An 18,776-nucleotide genomic window follows, 5' to 3' on the forward strand; every position below is an offset into this window, starting at 1 on the left:
TCTCTTTAGTTCATGGCCATATTGCTGTGGGACACGGGGAATATTATGTAAGCCTAGATGGACCAGTTTCTCTTAATATTCAGGACATTCAGGAGGCAGCGAGGCAAAAACTGTCTTAAAATCATTTTAATATTGAGTTATTTCTCATTTTAAATATTATAGTTCAGCCTAGTCACGCTTTACATATAGCACTGACAGAGTGAACAAAGAATGACTGCTCCATTGGTCTTACAAAGTAGCAAGGCTGATGGACATATTTGTGGTTCAGCACACAAAAGAGTAGTTAGTGTTGAAGATTGGTGGATGAAAGGGTCGTTAAACACACAGCCTTCAAACAAATACAAAGTTTAAGCACTCATATGGATGTGGGCTTTTTCAACTTGCAGAATAAATTGCCTTAATGTATTTTCATGTTCATAAATTAGGGGAAGTTACTTTTCATTTGATGTACTGCATACAATTTTCAGCGACACCTTAGCCCCTGTTGGCATTGGAATATCATGGCATTATCAAGATTACTCCAGAAGTTATTTGAAGAAATCTGTTTCTTTTTGGAGTGAGAGGATGTGAACTATCCATTTTATGTCATGACCTTGATGATTACAGATCCATAAATGCACTCTTTATGGCTTTTCCAATTGAATGAAAATATACAGTATATTAATATATAAAACAATGTTGTATGAAAACGCTGAAAGCTGAACAGAAGGGATAGTGATGGTGATGTGTGTCAAGAATCGGAAGAGAAAACGACTGTTTATTCTTATATTAAAGACTGAAGGTTAGTGTGATTTTCTATTCACAAGCACATTTTCTCATCGGTCCTCAAACATACCAGGCAGGACTGGAGAACTAAAACTCAACTTTTGTAGAGAAATAACCTCAGCCTGTGCGTAAACGCGCCAACAGGCCCGGGTTGAACTCTCGCGAGTCTGAACTTGCTGAACCCATCCGTTCGTAGTGACAAAAATGTGCCAGGCTTGCAGCATCCCGTGGACGTCATGGCAACCTGTGGGGAGGCAGCGGGGAGAGTCCTAACGCTGCCGGTGGGCGCGTGCGCGCGCGCGTGTCAGTGTGTGTGTGTGTGTGTGTGTGTGTGTGTGTGTGTGTGTGTGTGTGTGTGTGTGTGTGTGTGTGTGTGTGTGTGTGTGTGTGTGTGTGTGATGGTTTTTAGTGGTCGGTACCGGAGCGGAGGGAAGCAGCGGCAGCAGCGGCGGGGCGGGAGGCGGGTAGGATGTTGCGTCTGTGCTGCCGATTAGGCTGATCAGAGCCGGAGCAACGATGCAGTGACAGCAAGACACTGACACATACACACACACACACACACACACACACACACACACACACACACATACACACACACACACACACACGGAGGGAGAGGGAGGGAGAGTCACACTCGATTGCGCACGAGAAATGATCCGCTCCGACCCAGACTATGGCACCGTCGGGTTCGCGTAGTATCAAGAAAGGATGTCAGAGAGTTTTGTACTGGATCCCGGTCCTCTTCATCGCCCTCATAGTGGCCTGGTCGTACTACGCCTATGTCCTGCAGCTCTGCATAGGTAAGAAGCAGCAGTCTGGCCAGAGGAAGAGGAGGCGTGTGAGGAGGGGAAAATGCTTCTGACTGATGTGTTTGTTGTCCGTGATGTTTTATTGTCATGCAGAAGAGTGCCCTGTTGTGTGTGTGGATAGAGTCACATGGCAAACAACTGTCCAGCCAGTTTGTTTTTTTATTACACAAGTGACATTTATGTATTTTTGGGTGGAACACAAGAGTCATTTGAGGAGGAAGCGCAACCGATGAAAATGTGTGTGTGTGTGTGTGTGTGTGTGTGTGTGTGTGTGTGTGTGTGTGTGTGTGTGTGTGTGACACAGCCCCATTCCTTTTGTTAGTTGTAATCTTGTGAGTGGGTACTATGAAGAAGGAGACTCACCTACACATCGTATTTCAGTGTACAACTCAAATCATAAGAAGCGTGCAAAAATCTGAATTTGTGGAAGCAGAACTCTTTCTCATTGCTCATTTATGTCTGAAGTTCAGAGAAGCTCATACTGTATGTGAGATCCTCCATTGCTTCATGGCAGCTAAAGTTTGTGCAATAAAGACATGAAAATGAGGCACAACACAAGATTTCCTGACATAACAGGATGTAGGGAGTAAGATCATCTTACCATCTTACAAGAATCATCATCTGACCACCGCTGCCTCCATCAGCGCTATCTCAATCTCTCAGCTTCAGGCTCCCGTCGATGATGAGCTTCATTATCGGAATCATCTTGCCGTATCTTCTACCACAACGCCAGCGGCGTGCATGTTTGTGGGTGGCTGAAGTGGTTTTATGATGGAGTCTGTCTGCTTCCTGATGGTGTGTTTGTGGAGAGGGAGGTGAACGCCGAGCAGAGGCTTGACCTGGATAGAGACGAGTGTTTTTTTGGGATGTCTCTAGTGGAATCTCCACGGGCATGCCCATGTGCTCCGTATGACAGCTAGGACATCAGATCATCTCTGTCAAAGGTAGAGGGAATGAAATGGAGGGAACTGGATCAGACCAGACAGAGGGAAGCGTATGGAGGGTGGAGAAGATCCCGATTCTTTGGACCAGAGTCTCCACAAAAGTTATGCAAACGACCCTCAAACAGATGAAAACATGCCCCAGTACATTTTGTTCTCATCTAGTTCATGGAATAAAGAGCAGAAGAACCAAGTAGATGTTACTTGGTATTTTAATATGGTTTCCCCTTTCGATCTGCCCCCACCCCAGTCCAAATCTTTCCAAATGCACCTCTGTCCACCAGGGGGGCCTGCCAGTGTCCTTGAGTGAACCCCAGCGTCCCAGGATGAACCTCAGCTAGGGTTACAAGACACCGTGTCTGTGCTGCCTGTGATGTCCTTCAGTAATGAAGGGCGATGGAACAGCAAAATCCTCTTTTGGTCGGGCTGCAAAACATTCTGGCTCTGCATTCGGGACAACAACAACATTTGTGATGCTTTGGGGTCACATGGGACGAACAGAGAGCAGCAGTAGCGGGGCGGCCCCTGGGCATGTGCTGTGCAGACTGACAGAGGCAGTTGTGTGAATGTATCGTCAGCTGATACCTCGTTCAGCATCTCAGTAATCCCATTGTCTGGCTCGCATAATTCACCCTAAGCAATCTGTGGTTGGCCCACTTTCTTTTAAAGCGCTGAGCGCGGCCCGTCGGCCCCTCCTGTAAGCGGCTGGTCCTCAAACACAGATTGTTCCGGAGGTGACGTCAGGTGGCCCTTCTTGTTATATATACTAAATATACTGGAAATATATATAAAAATAAAACTGAAGTCAAAGCAAAATGGAGAGTATGGTAGTAACTATATGCTTTCATAGACATATTAATATACATCCCTGCGCCCTCAATCACACACACACATGCATGCACACACGCACACACACACACACACACACAGAGACTCTGGGGCTTTTATGCTGGCAAGGCAGCCTGCGCACGATTTTTGGCTGCACGCCTCGACGTGGCTCCTTGGCTTTGCTTTCCTCGCTTCCTGCTGAGTGCATGTACATCTGAGAGTGTGTGTGTGTGTGTGTGTGTGTGTGTGTGTGTGTGTGTGTGTGTGTGTGTGTGTGTGTGTGTGTGTGTGTGTGTGTGCGTGTGTTTTTGCTGCTTCACAGGTTAATTGCTGAAGATGAATGATTTTGTATGTTCAGCTAATCGCGTTTTATAATCCCAGACACACGTGACCCGGTGTCAGCCCCACATCCAACAGGTGCTGAAGTGTCTTCTTTAATGTCTTGGGGGGGAGGGGGCTTCTGGGTGTGTGTTTGGGTGGTCATCAAGTGTGTGGGTGCTGTGTTGGTCTTCAGTCAGCAGCTTTGTCGCTTCCCCTCTGTGGGAGTTGTTGTGGCTCTCATCACAAACACACACACACACACACACACACACACACACACACACACACACACACACACACACACACACACACACACACACACACACACACACACAGTGAGTCAGACTGACTGGGAGTGTGCTGCATATTGATTTAGTGACTGGTGTGTTATTGAACGCTGGGATTAAGGCTTTACAGATTCAGCAGTTTACATCTTCAGTATGAATTCAGGCATCAATGTCAGACATTAAACATTATACACGTAAACTTTCACGTAAAAATCTATCCGTAAGTGTCCCTTTGTTGACCTCCAGGTGTAGGACGAGCTCAGCTGCCCCACAGCGCGTCCTACTGCTCAGACCTGACTGCTGTCTTGTTTTTAACTTTTCAGAATCCATTGAGGACACAGGAGAAAAGGGTAAGTGTTGCTGCTAAACACTGATAGGACTCTCAAGCATCCTTTACTGTGTTTCTATTAGCGCTTTAAACTAGCAGTCTTCAGATTGGGCCGAGGCATCACAAAAGAAAAAGAAGGAATCATCCTGTATCAGCTAGAAGAGTGTTTTTATAAAGATATGTAGGCTAACAGTGTTTGACCTGTTGCACACAAACACACACTCACACATACTTGCAGATAATTTGGAGTGATCAATTCACCTAATCTGCATTCTGTCACACCACACAACTTTAAATATTCTTTAAATATTTCCCTGCATTATTAAGGCTTTATGCTTTCGTACAGTTTCTTTTTTAATCTCTTTGCACCTCATTTCTACATTTCTACTCTGACCCACTGTGTGTAATTACTGTGAGTAATTATGATACAACACTTGCACTGACACAAAAGAAATTACACTGACGCACCATCACTGTTATTAGCAATAAATAAAGCTGTAACCTGGGGGGTAATGGTTTGATTTGCCCCGCTGCTGTAAAATGATGATGTCCTTTATGTATCTCTTCTTTCAGTCGTCTACTTACTGGCGTACCATGTCATTTTCATCATGTTCGTGTGGGCATACTGGCAAACCATCTTCACCGAGCCCAGGAACCCCCTGAAAGAGGTGAGTGTGTGACTGTGATAAACCCGGTAGGATCAAGCATGGGGGGTGGGGGGTGGAGGTAGTTTACTGTATCAGTGATATAACGCTGCCTTTATACTAATAACACTTCCCTGTTGAAGTGCCTGGAGCTGCGCCGTCACAGCTCTGATCCTGACCACACACTTCTGCTCCCTGAGAAAAGCCACCTTTGCATTTCACTTGAAGCTGAGGTGATGCAGACAGGAATCACTCATGTGGAAGCTTTGCTCTGCCGGACGTGATCACTGGATCACTTGAGGATTTGAGATTGTAATAACTCTGATGTGTGCCATGCCGTTCCATGACTTATTTGTTGTCGGTATCATAAATTGTGTGTGTGGCTGAGGGTGATACTGCTGCTCTGTGCTGCTCTGCTACCGTTTGCCTGCTAGTGCAGAAAGAAGAGAAACAATTGGAAGCTCCAGACATACCCGTCACTGCCTCCTGAGCTGCAGCTTCACAGTAACAGACTGCATTAGTGACACATACACAGCCTGTAGCTTGTCAGACAGATAATTAAATCTGTAAGGGTGTGTATGATTCATTAGAAGTGGATGCCGTCACTCGCAGACGGAGCTATTGATAAATCAGATGTTGATCGTACCCTCTGTGTTCTGCCCCACATAGTTTCACCTGTCTTACTCTGACAAGGAGCTGCTGGAGCGTGAAGACCGGGGAGAGTCTCAGCAGGAGATCCTGAGGAGGATCGCCAAGGACCTGCCCATCTACACCCGCACCAACTCTGGAGGTACAGCACAGCACACGCGACACCGATACACACCAACACGCCGACACTCGACCTGGAGCTCAGGTCACCTCCGTCACCTTGTTAGTCTGCGGTGGAGTGACCCAAGTGAACGTGTCTCCTCAGCAATCCGTTTCTGTGACCGCTGCCAGCTGCTGAAACCTGACCGATGTCACCATTGTTCCGTTTGTGATAAGTAAGGGTCTCAGCTCACACATCCATAGGACCACACAGTGTGTTTAGGCAGAGGAACACTTCTGTACTCTGACATGTGACCGTTATGTTGCAGATGCATCCTGAAGATGGATCACCACTGCCCGTGGTACGTCATGACACAAACATGCATCTGATCACAACATCTTGTATTTACATGGTTTCCTTTTCAAACCAACAAGGCCTGCAGACACACATAACATGGAAGCACAAAAAGGGTATTTACCACATTCAACACTGTGACCTCTCATCCTGCCTCATGACAGCAAAGAGGAAAAGATCTTCTTCTCTTAATTACTCTGATTCACACACAACACTCTGCTTTCATAAATAATAGATTTAAAAGCACAAATCGAGACAGCTCAGTTTCCTCTTCATGCCATCGCACCAATAAACAACTGTTCAATTCCAATCCGACTCCGATTTTCATAATAAAAGTTGTTCATCTTTACATTTAGGAAGACTTTAAATTTAATTATTTCATTTTCGCTGCAGGGTGAACAACTGCGTGGGATTCTCTAACTACAAGTTTTTCATGCTGTTTTTGGCGTATTCTCTCCTCTACTGCCTTTTTATAACTGCTACAGATCTCCGCTACTTCGTTAAGTTTTGGACGGTAAGCTCTGCTCGTCCGTCACAACATGAACCACTGATTTCATGATGTGTTTTAGAAACAGTTGGTTTTTGCTCTGTCAGATACAAATGTCCTCAACATGTGTCCTTTGTTAAATACATGATATTTGATCTTTCTCACAAGGCTGGAGGTAGAGCACATTTCCGTCTGAAAGAATATCTGGTATGAGCCAATCAAGTAGTAGAAAGAAAGTTTATCCACCTCCTGTAGAAAAACCAGAAATCTGTCTGAAAACATAGTGTCGTAAAGTCCTTTCTGGTTTGTCTGTTGCCCTCACTGCATGGTTGTTATTTCACCCTCAGAATGGACTCCCAGACACTCAGGCCAAGTTCCACATCCTGTTCCTCTTCTTCTCGGCCTCCATGTTTTCAGTCAGCCTGGCTTCACTTTTCATCTATCACTGCTGGCTTGTCTGCAAGAACAGGTCCACTCTGGGTAGGTGGAGTACTTAATTTTTTCCATTCATGGTTACAGTGATTACACAGCCTGTGCCGGACAGAAGCACACCCATCTTTGTTGTCTTTGCACTCATGTTAGAAAAGATTTCATTGCATCTGTCCCACCGTCAGCCGTCATCCTTGTCAGCGGTTTGATGAGCCTCTCTGGGCCTTTTATCAGGTGGAGTCCCATTCTGTGTGCACAGCGGCACACGTTGTCTGTGTGTTGAGCAGATTATCCAGACGAGTGTGTTACGATGTAATGCAAAGACACAAGGCTCAGAAGCGTAAGCAGCTTAGTAACAGAAACTGCAAGCAGAAGAAGTCACACATGGTGGACCAGTCTGTGATCAGCATTTCATTCACGACAAAGACATTCATCCAGATTTATTCCATTAATACAGTCACTCATGTGTTGGTCTGTTGGTTCAGTGCCCCCTTGTTTTAATAACAGATTGTATAAAGACTCACATCTTCACACTGATGTTTTGTCTGGTTGTGTGTCCTCTCAGAGGCTGTGCGTGCTCCGGTGTTTCGACACGGCGCTGATAAGAATGGATTCAGTCTGGGCTTCAGCAAGAACTTCCACCAGGTCTTTGGTGATGAAGTAAAATATTGGCCTATTCCTGTTTTCTCTAGGTATGGTCTTCAGGAAACGGCAGTTTGATAAAACTCATCAAAACAACAACAAAAATTAAAAAATAAATTAATAAAATTAAATGAAGTAAATTTGTTAAGAAATTTTGTTCTTCATCAGTATTTTTGACAGTTTAGAATTCAAAATAAGTTTTAGACCAATGAGTGCGTTGAGCTCATACATTCACAACAACTTATATCAAAGAATTCTAATGTTGAGATTGTGTTTTAAAAAAGATTGTTATGATGATTATACACAACTACACTGCAACAAAAAAAATATTTTTACAGTAAAATATCAGCAGCTGCGGTTGCAAGAATTTGAACATAAATTAAGGTTAAACATCTTCAGTAGTAATATTGTTGATTTTACAGTTACAAAATGTACATATTTCAAGTTTTGACCGTAAAAAGCTTGTATATGTTTTACCTGAACATTGACATTAATTTATTTTTCTATGGTAAAATACTGGCAGCAGTGGTTGCCATAACTCTACAGTTAAATTACAGTAAAACCTTTCTACATTTACAGTAAAAAAAAAAGTGTTGATTTTATTGTTAAAAATGAGCTCACTTAGATGTTTTATTATAAAAAAAATTAACATTGTTTTACTTGAAATTACATGAAAATTGTTACCAAAACAACCCAAAAAACAAAATTTCACCTTAACATTTTATATATAGAAACTCTTCATCTTAACAAACAATTTGCGACGAAACCTTTATGTGTAATTTGAGAATGTTTTGAAAACATTTAAGTTACATGTTTTGGTACGAAATTAACCGTCAGCTGACATCAGTGTTCAAACAGTTATCATTTCGACATTATCAAAGTAAAATCATCCCTGAAAGGGAGCAAAAGTTTCAAAATTTACATCATAGATCTAAAGAAATACTTACTGCAACTGATCTTTCAAAGATAACACTTCACTTGAGACATACAAGTCAAATACTTAAGGAACGCTTAGTTCCGCATAATCCGTGAGGAATTACGACATGCACTAACAAAAGATGGACAATCAATTATGAGGTCACTATAATTTTTGTTCATACTCAATACTCAATCTCAATACAGTACTCAATACTCAATACTCAATACTCAATACTCAATACTCAATCTACTATGGACAAATCACATACATAATATCTCGACAAAATATTCTCAACAAAGTGCCAGAAGCCACACTAGCAGGAACAGCTGAGCAGAAAGTCAATACTCTCTCCATCAGTTCTTATCAATTATTTTTTCTTGTGCCCCCCTTAGCAAAAAGAAAATTCTCTGCTGCGGCTATAAATAATATAATTTTTCTATGAAATTGTTATAAATACACCTCTGCATAACATCCTTATTAACATTAAAGAAAACAAAAAATATAGTTCAATTTTATAACAAAGAATAATTTTATTGACATTATTTTTTTAGTCTATAACAAAAGATTTTAAGTGCATCAATTTTCTTGAAATAAAAAAAATCCTTGCTTAAACTTATAGCACCATTTGTTACTGAAAAATAAAATTAAATAAACTCAATAAATCATAACAAATTCAGATTCAGTTCAGCAGTTCAGTTCAGTTTCAGCTCCTCTGCTATGGTGGGTTGTATTTTTTGCACTGAGCAGTTTGGTACCCCACCTTATATGATGCTAACAGAGCTGGCTAGTTTATTGAAGTAGCATTTACAAAGCGGGATAATTGTTGGCGATATCTGGCACATTTTCACTGAAAAAACCCTAGTGGTTTATCAGTCTGATTGGGGTGTGATGTCTTTAAGTGGCGTATTAATTTATTAGGCTTCATGCTTTCCGATGCCAGTGTTTTTAGACACAGCGAACACCCCGGTCTGTAGTCACAGTGAAGCCCAGCGCTCCTTCATAGTCCCTCGTCTTAGCTTTCAGGTGACTTGCTTTTGTCTCGTTACCTTCGTCTCGCCCCGCATATCTTCCTTCAGAAAAATCCATTGTCTGAGGGAAGAAATCAAAACACACAAAAAGTGGTTCAAGAGAGCCCCGGTGGATGAAAGGGAAGGTATTAAGGATCTGACGAGTCAACTCCGGGAACATCTCTGCTGATTCCAAAGAGCAGAAAGCAACACTCAGGGAGACCCATAATGACACCTGCAGAAATCAGGCCGTGGATGCTCACCCTAACATAGATAGCATTAATACATCCAACAACCCCCAATAAGAGGCTACATGGATGACCCTTACGGTGATAACCACAACCCATGTGGAGGCAGGGTGGGTGCTATCAGTTCTGGAACAAACGGCAACATGGGCCAGCATGAAGTTTAAGCCAAAGAGATCCAGGGCAGTGGTAACCAGGACAGGTAAATTGACAAACAGGGTCGAGCTGCAGGTACAAGGAGAGGTGATTCCATCGAAAGAGAATTGACCAGTCAAGTACCTCAGAAAGTGGTTCGATGACTCACTTACCGACAGGAACGATGTTACCAGTACAGAAAAGCAGACAGAGGAATGACTGAGGAGGATCGAGAAATCAGGGCTCCCAGGGAAGTTTAAAGGCATGGCTTTATCAGCATGGATTTCTGCCAAGCCTCATGTGGCTGTTGACAGTGTATGAAGTTCCAATAACAAGTGTGGAAGGAGTGGAGAGGAAGATCAATAAGTACCACCGAAACTGGTTGGGACTCCCTCCAAGCTTCACTAGTAGGTTTGTGTATTAGATCAGGGCTGCTCCAACTTCCTCTGTCATCCATGGTGGAGGAATTTAAGGTAGCCATGTGCAGAGTCATAATGACATACAGAGACTCCCAGGATGCAAGCATCCTCACAAGGTCAGGACGCAGGTGGGCAGTTGACTCATCATGCTGAGAGTATGTTGAAGCTGTGCGACATTAATGGAACGCTGTGTACGAGGGGACAGGGTCTTGGGGCTTCCCATGTCCAGTGGGTGGGGGAAGGCAGGAGCCAGGGACCGAAGGGCCATGGTCCAGAAGGAGGTGCGAGGTCTGGAGGAGGAGGGCCGAAGACCAAGGGCAGTGGAGCTGGCGTCCCAGGGAGCGTGGACCAGATGGGACCTACCCAGGAGGAGGATTACGTGGGGAGATCTATGGAGACTGGAGCCTTTCCATATCTCCCCCCTGCTAAGAACTGTGTATGACACACGGCTGACACAACAAACTTGCACAAGTGGGGGTTGAGGGAGGACCCACTGTGCAAGCTGTGTGGGGAGAGCAGTACCAAGGTGCATATCCTGTCAGGGTGTAAGACGGCATTAGCCCAAGGAAGATACAGGTGGCACCACGACAGGACCCTCACTCACACCTGAAGCAGGAGAGATCCATGACACAGGCCGATGGGAGGGCGTCGTGGTTCAGGGTCGAAACACCCCATGATCTTGGTTACCACCTGATGACATCAACTCCTCCTGGCCAAGGCTACATTCACCAGAAGTGAACCAGAACAAGGCTTGTCTTCTCCACAAAATGGAGCAAGTGTTCCTCCTCCTCCTCAAAATGAACTAGTAGAGAAGAACCATCTGTACGACCTCTTCTGAGCGACCTCGTTCAGTCTGAAGCTTCACAAGAGCATCCAGAACATGTTTGTGTTTATGTGCATCAGCACTTTTGAAAACGTTCCCCCTTTCTGTCCACATTGACAAGACTCAGTCAAACTCATGCTAGTCCTCTAAAGTGCGTTGCCGTTCCGACTTCCTTAAACAAACATGGCCATTTCTGGTTTTAATTTCTGGATGCTTGATCTCTTCATGCTGTGTGGAATAGGTGGACTTCATTCATTCTTTCAAAATTAAAAGGGGGCACCTCAATCTTGTGTTAATCACCATTATATTATAAATATCTTGACACCAACAAAAATTGAAAAATATATGCATGATTTAATTCCAGAGGTTCATATGAGTTATTTCCAAAAAATGAATTTAAATAATCTTTAAAAACGACAATATTTTTAATATTCATTGCAAATAGTGGGGCATCATAGCTACATTATTTTTCATTTTGTGAACGAGCATTGTAACAAACAGAGAAATACTGAAACGTTCAGTTTTTACTGAGTTTATCACAACATAGTTCTGTTTATAGTTCATAGAGAATATCTGTTCTTACATAGGACCCTATATAAAATGACAGGAAATAATATTATTTAAACATATAAGTTTTTCATTGAAATCAACGTTACTTTACAAACTTAACATATTCTTTTAAAATATTCTTCCTGTAGAGGTGACAGTATGATTTACAGTATAAAACTGTTAATTCCAATGAGCACATCAGCAAAATCTTTAATTTAGAAGGAATACTGTAATGGCATTCATTTTATGGTAATTACTTTATTGAGACTCAACAGTATTTTCCCATCAATTTTTTTTTACCCTTTTTTTATTTTCACTGAAAAAATATAAAATATTACCACTTTAAATATTAAACTTGTGTATTATTAATTGATTCACTATTGTGATACACCATTTTTGATTTTACGGTCCGTAATTTTACAAACTTTTTTTTAAAAACTTTTTTTTAAAACTATGTAGAATGTAGTATAGTTTACACCTTGATAATGATGACAGTTCTTACACTGTATTTTATTACATCACTCATTTTAACGTTCACAGCAGTTTTTATGACATATAATTCTCATGGTTTTTATAATATCACACCCATTTAAAATGTTAATTACCATTTATTTAAACATCATGACGTTTTTTAGTGTTTTTTTCCTTCTGGTTTTGAAGTTTAGGGGATGGCTGCTCATTCCCAACCTGTCTGGTGAACCTGGATCCTGAACAGCCCTCATCACCCACTGGGTCCAACCCTGCCAGCAGCGGGTGAGTAAAAACAAGACGACTCACATCCATCAAAGGGAAAGTAAAACCAAAAGTGAGCGTGGCTTTTTATTAACCCTGTAGATCAATGATGCATGTCGCTTTGAATCAATCATTTAGAACACAGGATTGACAGATTTATTGAAAGGCGGAGGACCCATGAATGCAGGCCTCATGCTGCTCGTGTGTGTGTGTGTGTGTGTGTGTGTGTGTGTGTGTGTGTGTGTGTGTGTGTGTGTGTGTGTGTGTGTGTGTGTGTGTGTGTGTGTGTGTGTGTGTGTGTGTGTGTGTGTGTGTGTGTGTGTGTGTGTGTGTTCCAGTGCAGCAGAGGGCTGCCACTTCCCATCCAAGCCGCTGAGGGAGTCTCAGAGTCGGCTGCTCACTACCGCCCTCTCCTGGACAGAGGGTGACAATGCAACAGACAAAGACAAGGGTCAGTTCATGCTCTGCTCCTTGAAGGAATGTCCTCCATCCATATATCATTTAATCACGTAGATGATGGCTTATTATAATTCCTGGTTATGTGTTCAGGTGCCAACAATGCAGGAATGACGATAGAAAATGAGGCATAAGTAGTTTCCACGGAGGCAACACCTGACCCAGAAAAGTATGTTTGTGAACATAAAGATAAAATCCAGCACATGACACGTGGAACATGTAATTACCTCTTGATTCACCCCACAGGTTCACGCTGCCCAATCTCCAAGCTGGTGATGATCGTGACATCATCAGTATTCATCGTTTTCTGTGCAATACCCTGCTTCTGCGAGGTTTCCAGGAGTGGCATCACACGTAATCTGGAGGATATGAAAGACTTTTATCATCAGTCTTATTATTCATTGAATGAATGAAGTATTATTATTTTTAAATACAATTTCTGCAGCAATATGAAAGTATTGGACTTCAGAACAAGTGAACTGAAACTAATATTACATTCCAACTTTGACAGTTTCTTTTGTTTGTATGTGAATAAGCACAGCAGTAGTTGAAGAGAAGTTACTTAGAACAGCCTGAGCCGCTTTTGTTTTTTCCTTTGATGGATTATTTTTTATAGTTTAGCACATAATGTGTTCACTTTACCAAATGTTTGCACTTGGAGTATAGACTGGTAGTGTTGTTATCGTGATGTAATTGATATCCCTTTTGAAATTCTTTTTTTCTGTTCAGCTTTTTTCTTATGCTTTGAGGAGCAGGCACATTTTCCACACATCATACTGAATGTTGTCAAAGTTCAAATGATGCATGCGCTCATCTCAGGATGTCAACACACACAAAAAAAAACCCACCTTGTTGTCATGAACTGAACCACGAGATGTTCTCTTCTTCTTTGCTTGGAAACAAAAAAACAGTGTATAATGCTATGTGATATGAATAAGGGCTCTTGTCATAGCATGAGTCAGGATGCCACTGTCAATGAAACCCTCAAGAGCTGGAATTCCTCCTCTGCCAAATATCTGCTGTCTGGCTGCCTACAGTCCAAGTCAAGTGTCACTCCCAAGCAGACAAGCATCCTCTGTGTAACGCTGCCTGTTCACGATTAAAAACTCATATCTGAGGATGAACTGTAGAGAAAATATAAATCCTGCAGGACTGCAGGTGCTCTCTCCTCCTGAGGATTCTGTTCTCACAACGGACAGGAAGCGACCAAACATCACTAAAAAATTAGTTGAAAGACTGAACGCTTGTTTAACAAAAAGCTCCATGGTGAGTCAGTGTCAATCTATATTTTTCTATTTTCTGTCTGTATGGTTAAAAAAGGTGATATGGATGTGTGTGGTACAGTTGTAATGCCTTATCCTAATAAAAGATGCTTATCTACAGCCTATTCATTCATCCGGTTGCATATTTAAAAGGAATATCGAGTCACTGAAGAGATTTAATGGCCAAGAGCATTTTATGGTAGAAAAGTTTCAAACTTTTATTTACAAAATAATCTAACAACAATCCTCTTGTGTATTGCATATTCTTCTTTTACTCGTTTACAGTGTGAAAGATGCATAAAGGAGGTGTTTCGGTTATCAGGGCTTGGAGGTTAGTAAGAGGTGAGCCTACACTTCAACACACACCTATGGACATTCTATTCCACAACACGGCATTTATTCAAACTTTTTAATACATGCAGCCGTTGTACGCAGCATGAATGAACGGGAAAACATACAAAAAAAAGGTCATTCAAGAGGCCACAACTATAAATTAACTCCACCAGAACAGAAAGGTGCATGTTAGAAGGCAATGATATGTCTTTTTCTGCTATGACTAAAAGTTTTCTCTTCTTTTATTACAACTCTAAAAGTTTACAAAACCATAACTTCAATAAAAAATGAAAACTTTATGTTCGTTGGAGTAATGCAAGGTGACCTCAGCGTGTCCCAAAGCAGGTCTTCATGTGAATTTGGGGTTGAAATCATATCAAAAGATGATGGATCTGTGGTCATGCGTGTTTGCGTTGTTGAAATTCTACACGTTCCTCCAACAGTAAGTATATATGTGGTGCATACTGTATATAACTTTGTGACCATCGCATTATTAATACAACAAGGAAACCCCAAACAAGAGATGTTTTCACTCGTTCTAGTATCCCATCTACAGGACATCACACGGGTTTGTTAGTTAAAGGCTTCCAACGGTGGGACCGGACCTTTTTCAGGTCATCTTTGACACCATCATCATGTGAACAGAAGAAAAGTCAACTCCAATGAGATGTTCATGTGCATGTAAACAGACTCACTGAGCGCTCCCATTATGATCATATAAAGATCCTCCGACAGGCTGAGTGTACTGACATGGAGCATCCCAGGGCAGAACCTCAACAATGTCAGGTGACCAACATAATAAATAAGTTTAAAAGATGTGCAGCTAATATTAAGGCTGGAGTGTGGTGCGAGCAGCTGTGGTGATTTTACATGTTCAACCAGGAAAACTGGAACGCAAAGAAGGCAACAAAGATGAGAGACACCAGAAACATTTTCAGCTTTCCATATAAAATCAGATTAGAGCTTTTAAAGTGCAAAACATCTTCTACAGAACATTTTAGGAAAACTAAAATCCCCATCTTTTCAAGCATGTCAAATTGAAACAATCGAACCTGGCCGCTTACACCACTTTGTAGAAATAAAAGCTTAAACTCACAAACACACAGCCGGCAGGAGCATGTGTGAGGACAGCTGTGGGTTTTATGACCATCATATTCTGTTGTCTAAGGTGAGCACAGCCTATGGGTAGCAGCTTGCTAAATGATGTGTGCATGTATTCTTCCGTTCTTATCATCTGGCTGTCAAAGCTTGGCTTTAGTGTTGCACTGATTGTGCACGTCAAACTGCAGGACGGGACAGTTCCAGAGTGATATCACGACTGCTGCTTGTTGGCCTCCTCCTCGTAAGCGTTCCCTGTTCCGTTCTGGACGTAGGCCGAACCCGAGCCCAGCCCGTAAAGGTGACCACAGTACTTTGCATCGTCGATATGATCCTCAAAGAACATCTGTGGGGGGGGGGGCGTAAAGAGGAAGCAGGATACTGAGAACACAACTAGAACCAGTCACCAGCGCAGGCTCCTGACATCATCATGTGGTTTACAGGGATTGATGTGTTTCTTTTGTGATGTGTAAATTCAAGAATAAACAATATGTTATATATAGTACTTCTATAAAAAAAAAAATCAGTTCAAAGCAGATCCGATCATCTTAATCCTCAGTGAATAGCTCTGGTACATCTGATGGGAGAAAAGACTAGCGTAATCAAATAGCACCAACGCATAAATAACGCTTTGGCTTTGTGAGGTTTGATCTTGACAACAGGATCTCCTCTCTCCGACTTGAACAGCCTACCTCTCTCATCTTAAAGAAAGCCATTCCTGTGAGTAAAGAGTCCGAGCCGGCCTGATGTTGTGGACCGATCCTCTCCAGCTCCAGCTGCTCAGCTACTTCTTGCAAGCCACCCTGAAACCAAAACAGTTGCTCAGGATCTATTCTTCTTGTTTTTATTCGCACCTGAGGGCCTCAGAAAACATCAGTGGGGAATTACCTTCAGGTTTTTACAGCTCTTCATGAGGTACTTCACATCATAAATGACTGGAAAGTACAATCGAAGAATCTCAAAAAAGTCCACTTCCTCTTCGGGCAGATTAGCATTGGACAGAATCTTGATCAGGTAGCCAAAGTCATAACCACTACAAAACACAAACACACACTTAATGTAACTTAATGTATCTGCGTGTTCAGACTGGACTTTGTTTTTACCCAGTGGAAGGCTTCTGTCACTGCTAACCCGCTAAGACAAAACAGATGATCGAGAACAGGATCACAGGCTTTTCCTTTCATCTGCTTTTAAAGAATGTGAATCCACCACATACAAAGTGGGTTTTTTTATAGTTGGAGGTTACTTAAATTAACTCTGATAATCAGATGGACTGAACTGACGAGGACTACTGGGTCTTGGCAGAGGTTTGTACTCTACTGTCTAGGGTCAAAATGCATAGGAAATATCCACAGGAGCAGAATACCTGTGGAAAGAAAGCCACTTGACTCCATCACAGAGCACCACTCCTGATGTCATCAGCAGCTCTGCGAAATACAGCGTCTCAATGCCTTCGTCCTCGTGTTTCTTGAACTGAATCCCTGAAGTGGTCAGGAGCTCAATAGAGTCCTGTGCGTACATGTCCTCTCTGAGGACACAGGTTGATCTGTTAGCATTTCAACTACAGAAGACAGTCAAACAGGAGTGAGAGATGTGTCTGAGCCAAAGACCGGTTCTGGTTCTGGTTAAAAGTCGAGCTGCAGAGTTAGAAAAACAAGTTCAAGTCTCTCAGTTGCTATTTTAGTAGAGAGGAAAATTCAGTTTCACTCGAAGCCATTCTGAAATCAAATGAGAATGGATGGGAAACCAGTAATATAATGCTTCCTGCATCAATGGCACAGAAATAGCTCAAACTTCATGAGCTGGTGTGGTGTTGTTCTCAGTCAGGGAGTGCAGTTGACAAAGATCTAAATTTTGACCTCAAGGATGAAATGCACGAAGAGTAAAGACTGAGAGAAGCACAAACATCATCTTACGTGAGATTAAACTTAAAGTTGAACTGCCACGTTGAAGTCCCTGGAGGATATTCCCCTTGTTCATTCATAAAGGTGAGGCCCAGCTGGATTATTTTGAGCAAATCCACATTGCAGCGAAGTAACTGGTACTGATAGTCAGCGTTGCTTCTGAACTCTCCGATTGGTCTGGCTACTACACCTGGAAACTCCGTGTCCTGTTTCAAGGGGGGGACAACCACACGTTAAGCACAAAGGAAACTTGCCTGTGCCTGATAGTGTTGCCCCTGTGGAGCGACACTCACCATAGCGATGTAGTTGTATTTCCGGATAACATGTCGGATCCTCTTCAGCTCCTCCTCAAGGTTGTTGGCCCAAACCTCACATATTCTTTGATTGTGATCAACAGTGGCTGCGGGCATAGTGCCACTTCACCAGGAGGGAAGAAAAATATAAGTTTCAATAGAGCTGGTGCATGGACCCGGTCTACTCACATGTGTCAGATCAGAAGATGCGAGCTGGAAAAGCCATGGGACTACTGACAGAGCATTTGGCTACCAACATAGAAAGTTGTAATACTAACTGTGGGGTGTATTCCTGCACGCATGTCTCAATGCCTTCAGTCTGAGCTGCTTCTTCTGAGATGGAATGTTTCACGTTAGGTAAAATGATCAGACAACAGGAACACAATCAGACACGGTGACCTACAGGTTCACTGGAGAGACGCAGGGCGAGCCTGGGGAGGCTGTGAGCATTAGCTCGTCGCTGCAGCTCCACCTCACACTATGGGCGAGCTAGGCTATGTGTAGCCACGAGCAGGCTAAGACAGCTAGCACCAGCAGGACAGTGGAGGTTCTAAGGTTCTAAGGCTGTGTGTGCTTTAAACACATGTCTTAAGACTCGCTCCGGCTCGCTAGAGCGGTAGGAGTGTGTACCAGACATGAGTGATGAATGACAGGGAGCTCACACACACTCTGACACACACACACGGCTCCTCTCTGCCGCTGCTAAAGCTAGCTGTAACTCACCGTTCTCCGGACCTGGTGACGTGTGCGCCGTCTGGAAACCGTGAAGCTGTTCTCCGTTAATATGTCGGGGGTTCCGCCAACTTTTCAATACTTTACATTCAGTAATGTTTCGATGTCAACCTACGGCTGCCATCATAGCGAAGCCCATAACACAACGTCATTACGTAAAACAGGTACGTCACGAACGTACGTCATTACACTGGGTGCCAGATAAATGGTTCCGGAGCTGCGCAAACACGGAAGGGAAGTGTTTTAGGGATGCACAACGATTCACAAACAAACGCAATACAATATT

The 18,776-nt window shown here is 42.8% G+C and overlaps 2 protein-coding genes across 6 annotated transcripts; one reads left to right on the forward strand and one right to left on the reverse strand.

The window, feature by feature from the left end:
* Positions 1–1,221: 1,221 nt before the first annotated feature.
* zdhhc2 (zinc finger DHHC-type palmitoyltransferase 2) lies at positions 1,222–14,255 on the forward strand. 4 transcript variants are annotated; one of them, XR_011037197.1, is made up of 14 exons: positions 1,222–1,565; positions 4,275–4,301; positions 4,853–4,947; positions 5,593–5,713; positions 5,837–5,906; positions 6,000–6,032; positions 6,419–6,539; positions 6,681–6,719; positions 6,860–6,992; positions 7,507–7,633; positions 12,341–12,433; positions 12,756–12,863; positions 12,962–13,037; positions 13,115–14,255. XR_011037197.1 is itself a non-coding variant. In XM_068325731.1 (14 exons), exons 1-13 carry the CDS (start codon positions 1,439–1,441, stop codon positions 13,000–13,002), a joined length of 1,116 nt encoding a protein of 371 aa, XP_068181832.1. In that variant the 5' UTR covers positions 1,223–1,438; the 3' UTR covers positions 13,003–13,037; positions 13,115–14,255. The 4 variants fall into 4 exon arrangements, 3 of the variants coding, with proteins under 3 accessions (XP_068181832.1, XP_068181831.1, XP_068181833.1); XM_068325731.1 differs by having other exon boundaries at positions 1,223–1,565; positions 5,617–5,713; positions 12,751–12,863; XM_068325730.1 differs by having other exon boundaries at positions 1,226–1,565; positions 12,751–12,863.
* A 126-nt stretch (positions 14,256–14,381) lies between these two features.
* On the reverse strand, positions 14,382–18,621 carry cnot7 (CCR4-NOT transcription complex, subunit 7). 2 transcript variants are annotated; one of them, XM_068325733.1, is made up of 7 exons: positions 18,482–18,621; positions 17,759–17,882; positions 17,478–17,671; positions 16,928–17,089; positions 16,450–16,594; positions 16,254–16,364; positions 14,384–15,907 (listed from the first exon to the last, which is right to left on the reverse strand). In XM_068325733.1, the coding sequence occupies exons 2-7, from the start codon at positions 17,873–17,875 to the stop codon at positions 15,776–15,778; spliced, it is 861 nt and encodes a 286-aa protein (XP_068181834.1). In that variant the 5' UTR covers positions 17,876–17,882; positions 18,482–18,621; the 3' UTR covers positions 14,384–15,775. The 2 variants fall into 2 exon arrangements, with proteins under 2 accessions (XP_068181835.1, XP_068181834.1); XM_068325734.1 differs by lacking the exon at positions 16,928–17,089 and having other exon boundaries at positions 14,382–15,907.
* Between the last annotated feature and the right edge of the window lie 155 nt (positions 18,622–18,776).

This window comes from Antennarius striatus, chromosome 10, assembly GCF_040054535.1.
Source record: "Antennarius striatus isolate MH-2024 chromosome 10, ASM4005453v1, whole genome shotgun sequence".
NCBI lineage: Eukaryota > Metazoa > Chordata > Actinopteri > Lophiiformes > Antennariidae > Antennarius > Antennarius striatus.

Coding starts and splice junctions, on each gene's coding strand:
- zdhhc2 (XM_068325730.1), top strand. CDS start 1,439: ATGGCACCGTCGGGTTCGCGTAGTATCAAGAAAGGATGTCAGAGAGTT. Junction 6,033..6,418: donor ATGGATCACCACTGCCCGTG/GTACGTCATGAC, acceptor TTTTCGCTGCAG/GGTGAACAACTGCGTGGGAT. Junction 6,993..7,506: donor CAAGAACAGGTCCACTCTGG/GTAGGTGGAGTA, acceptor GTGTCCTCTCAG/AGGCTGTGCGTGCTCCGGTG.
- cnot7 (XM_068325733.1), bottom strand. CDS start 17,875: ATGCCCGCAGCCACTGTTGATCACAATCAAAGAATATGTGAGGTTTGG. Junction 17,672..17,758: donor AATACAACTACATCGCTATG/GTGAGTGTCGCT, acceptor CCCTTGAAACAG/GACACGGAGTTTCCAGGTGT. Junction 15,908..16,253: donor CTTTCTTTAAGATGAGAGAG/GTAGGCTGTTCA, acceptor CCCCCCCCACAG/ATGTTCTTTGAGGATCATAT.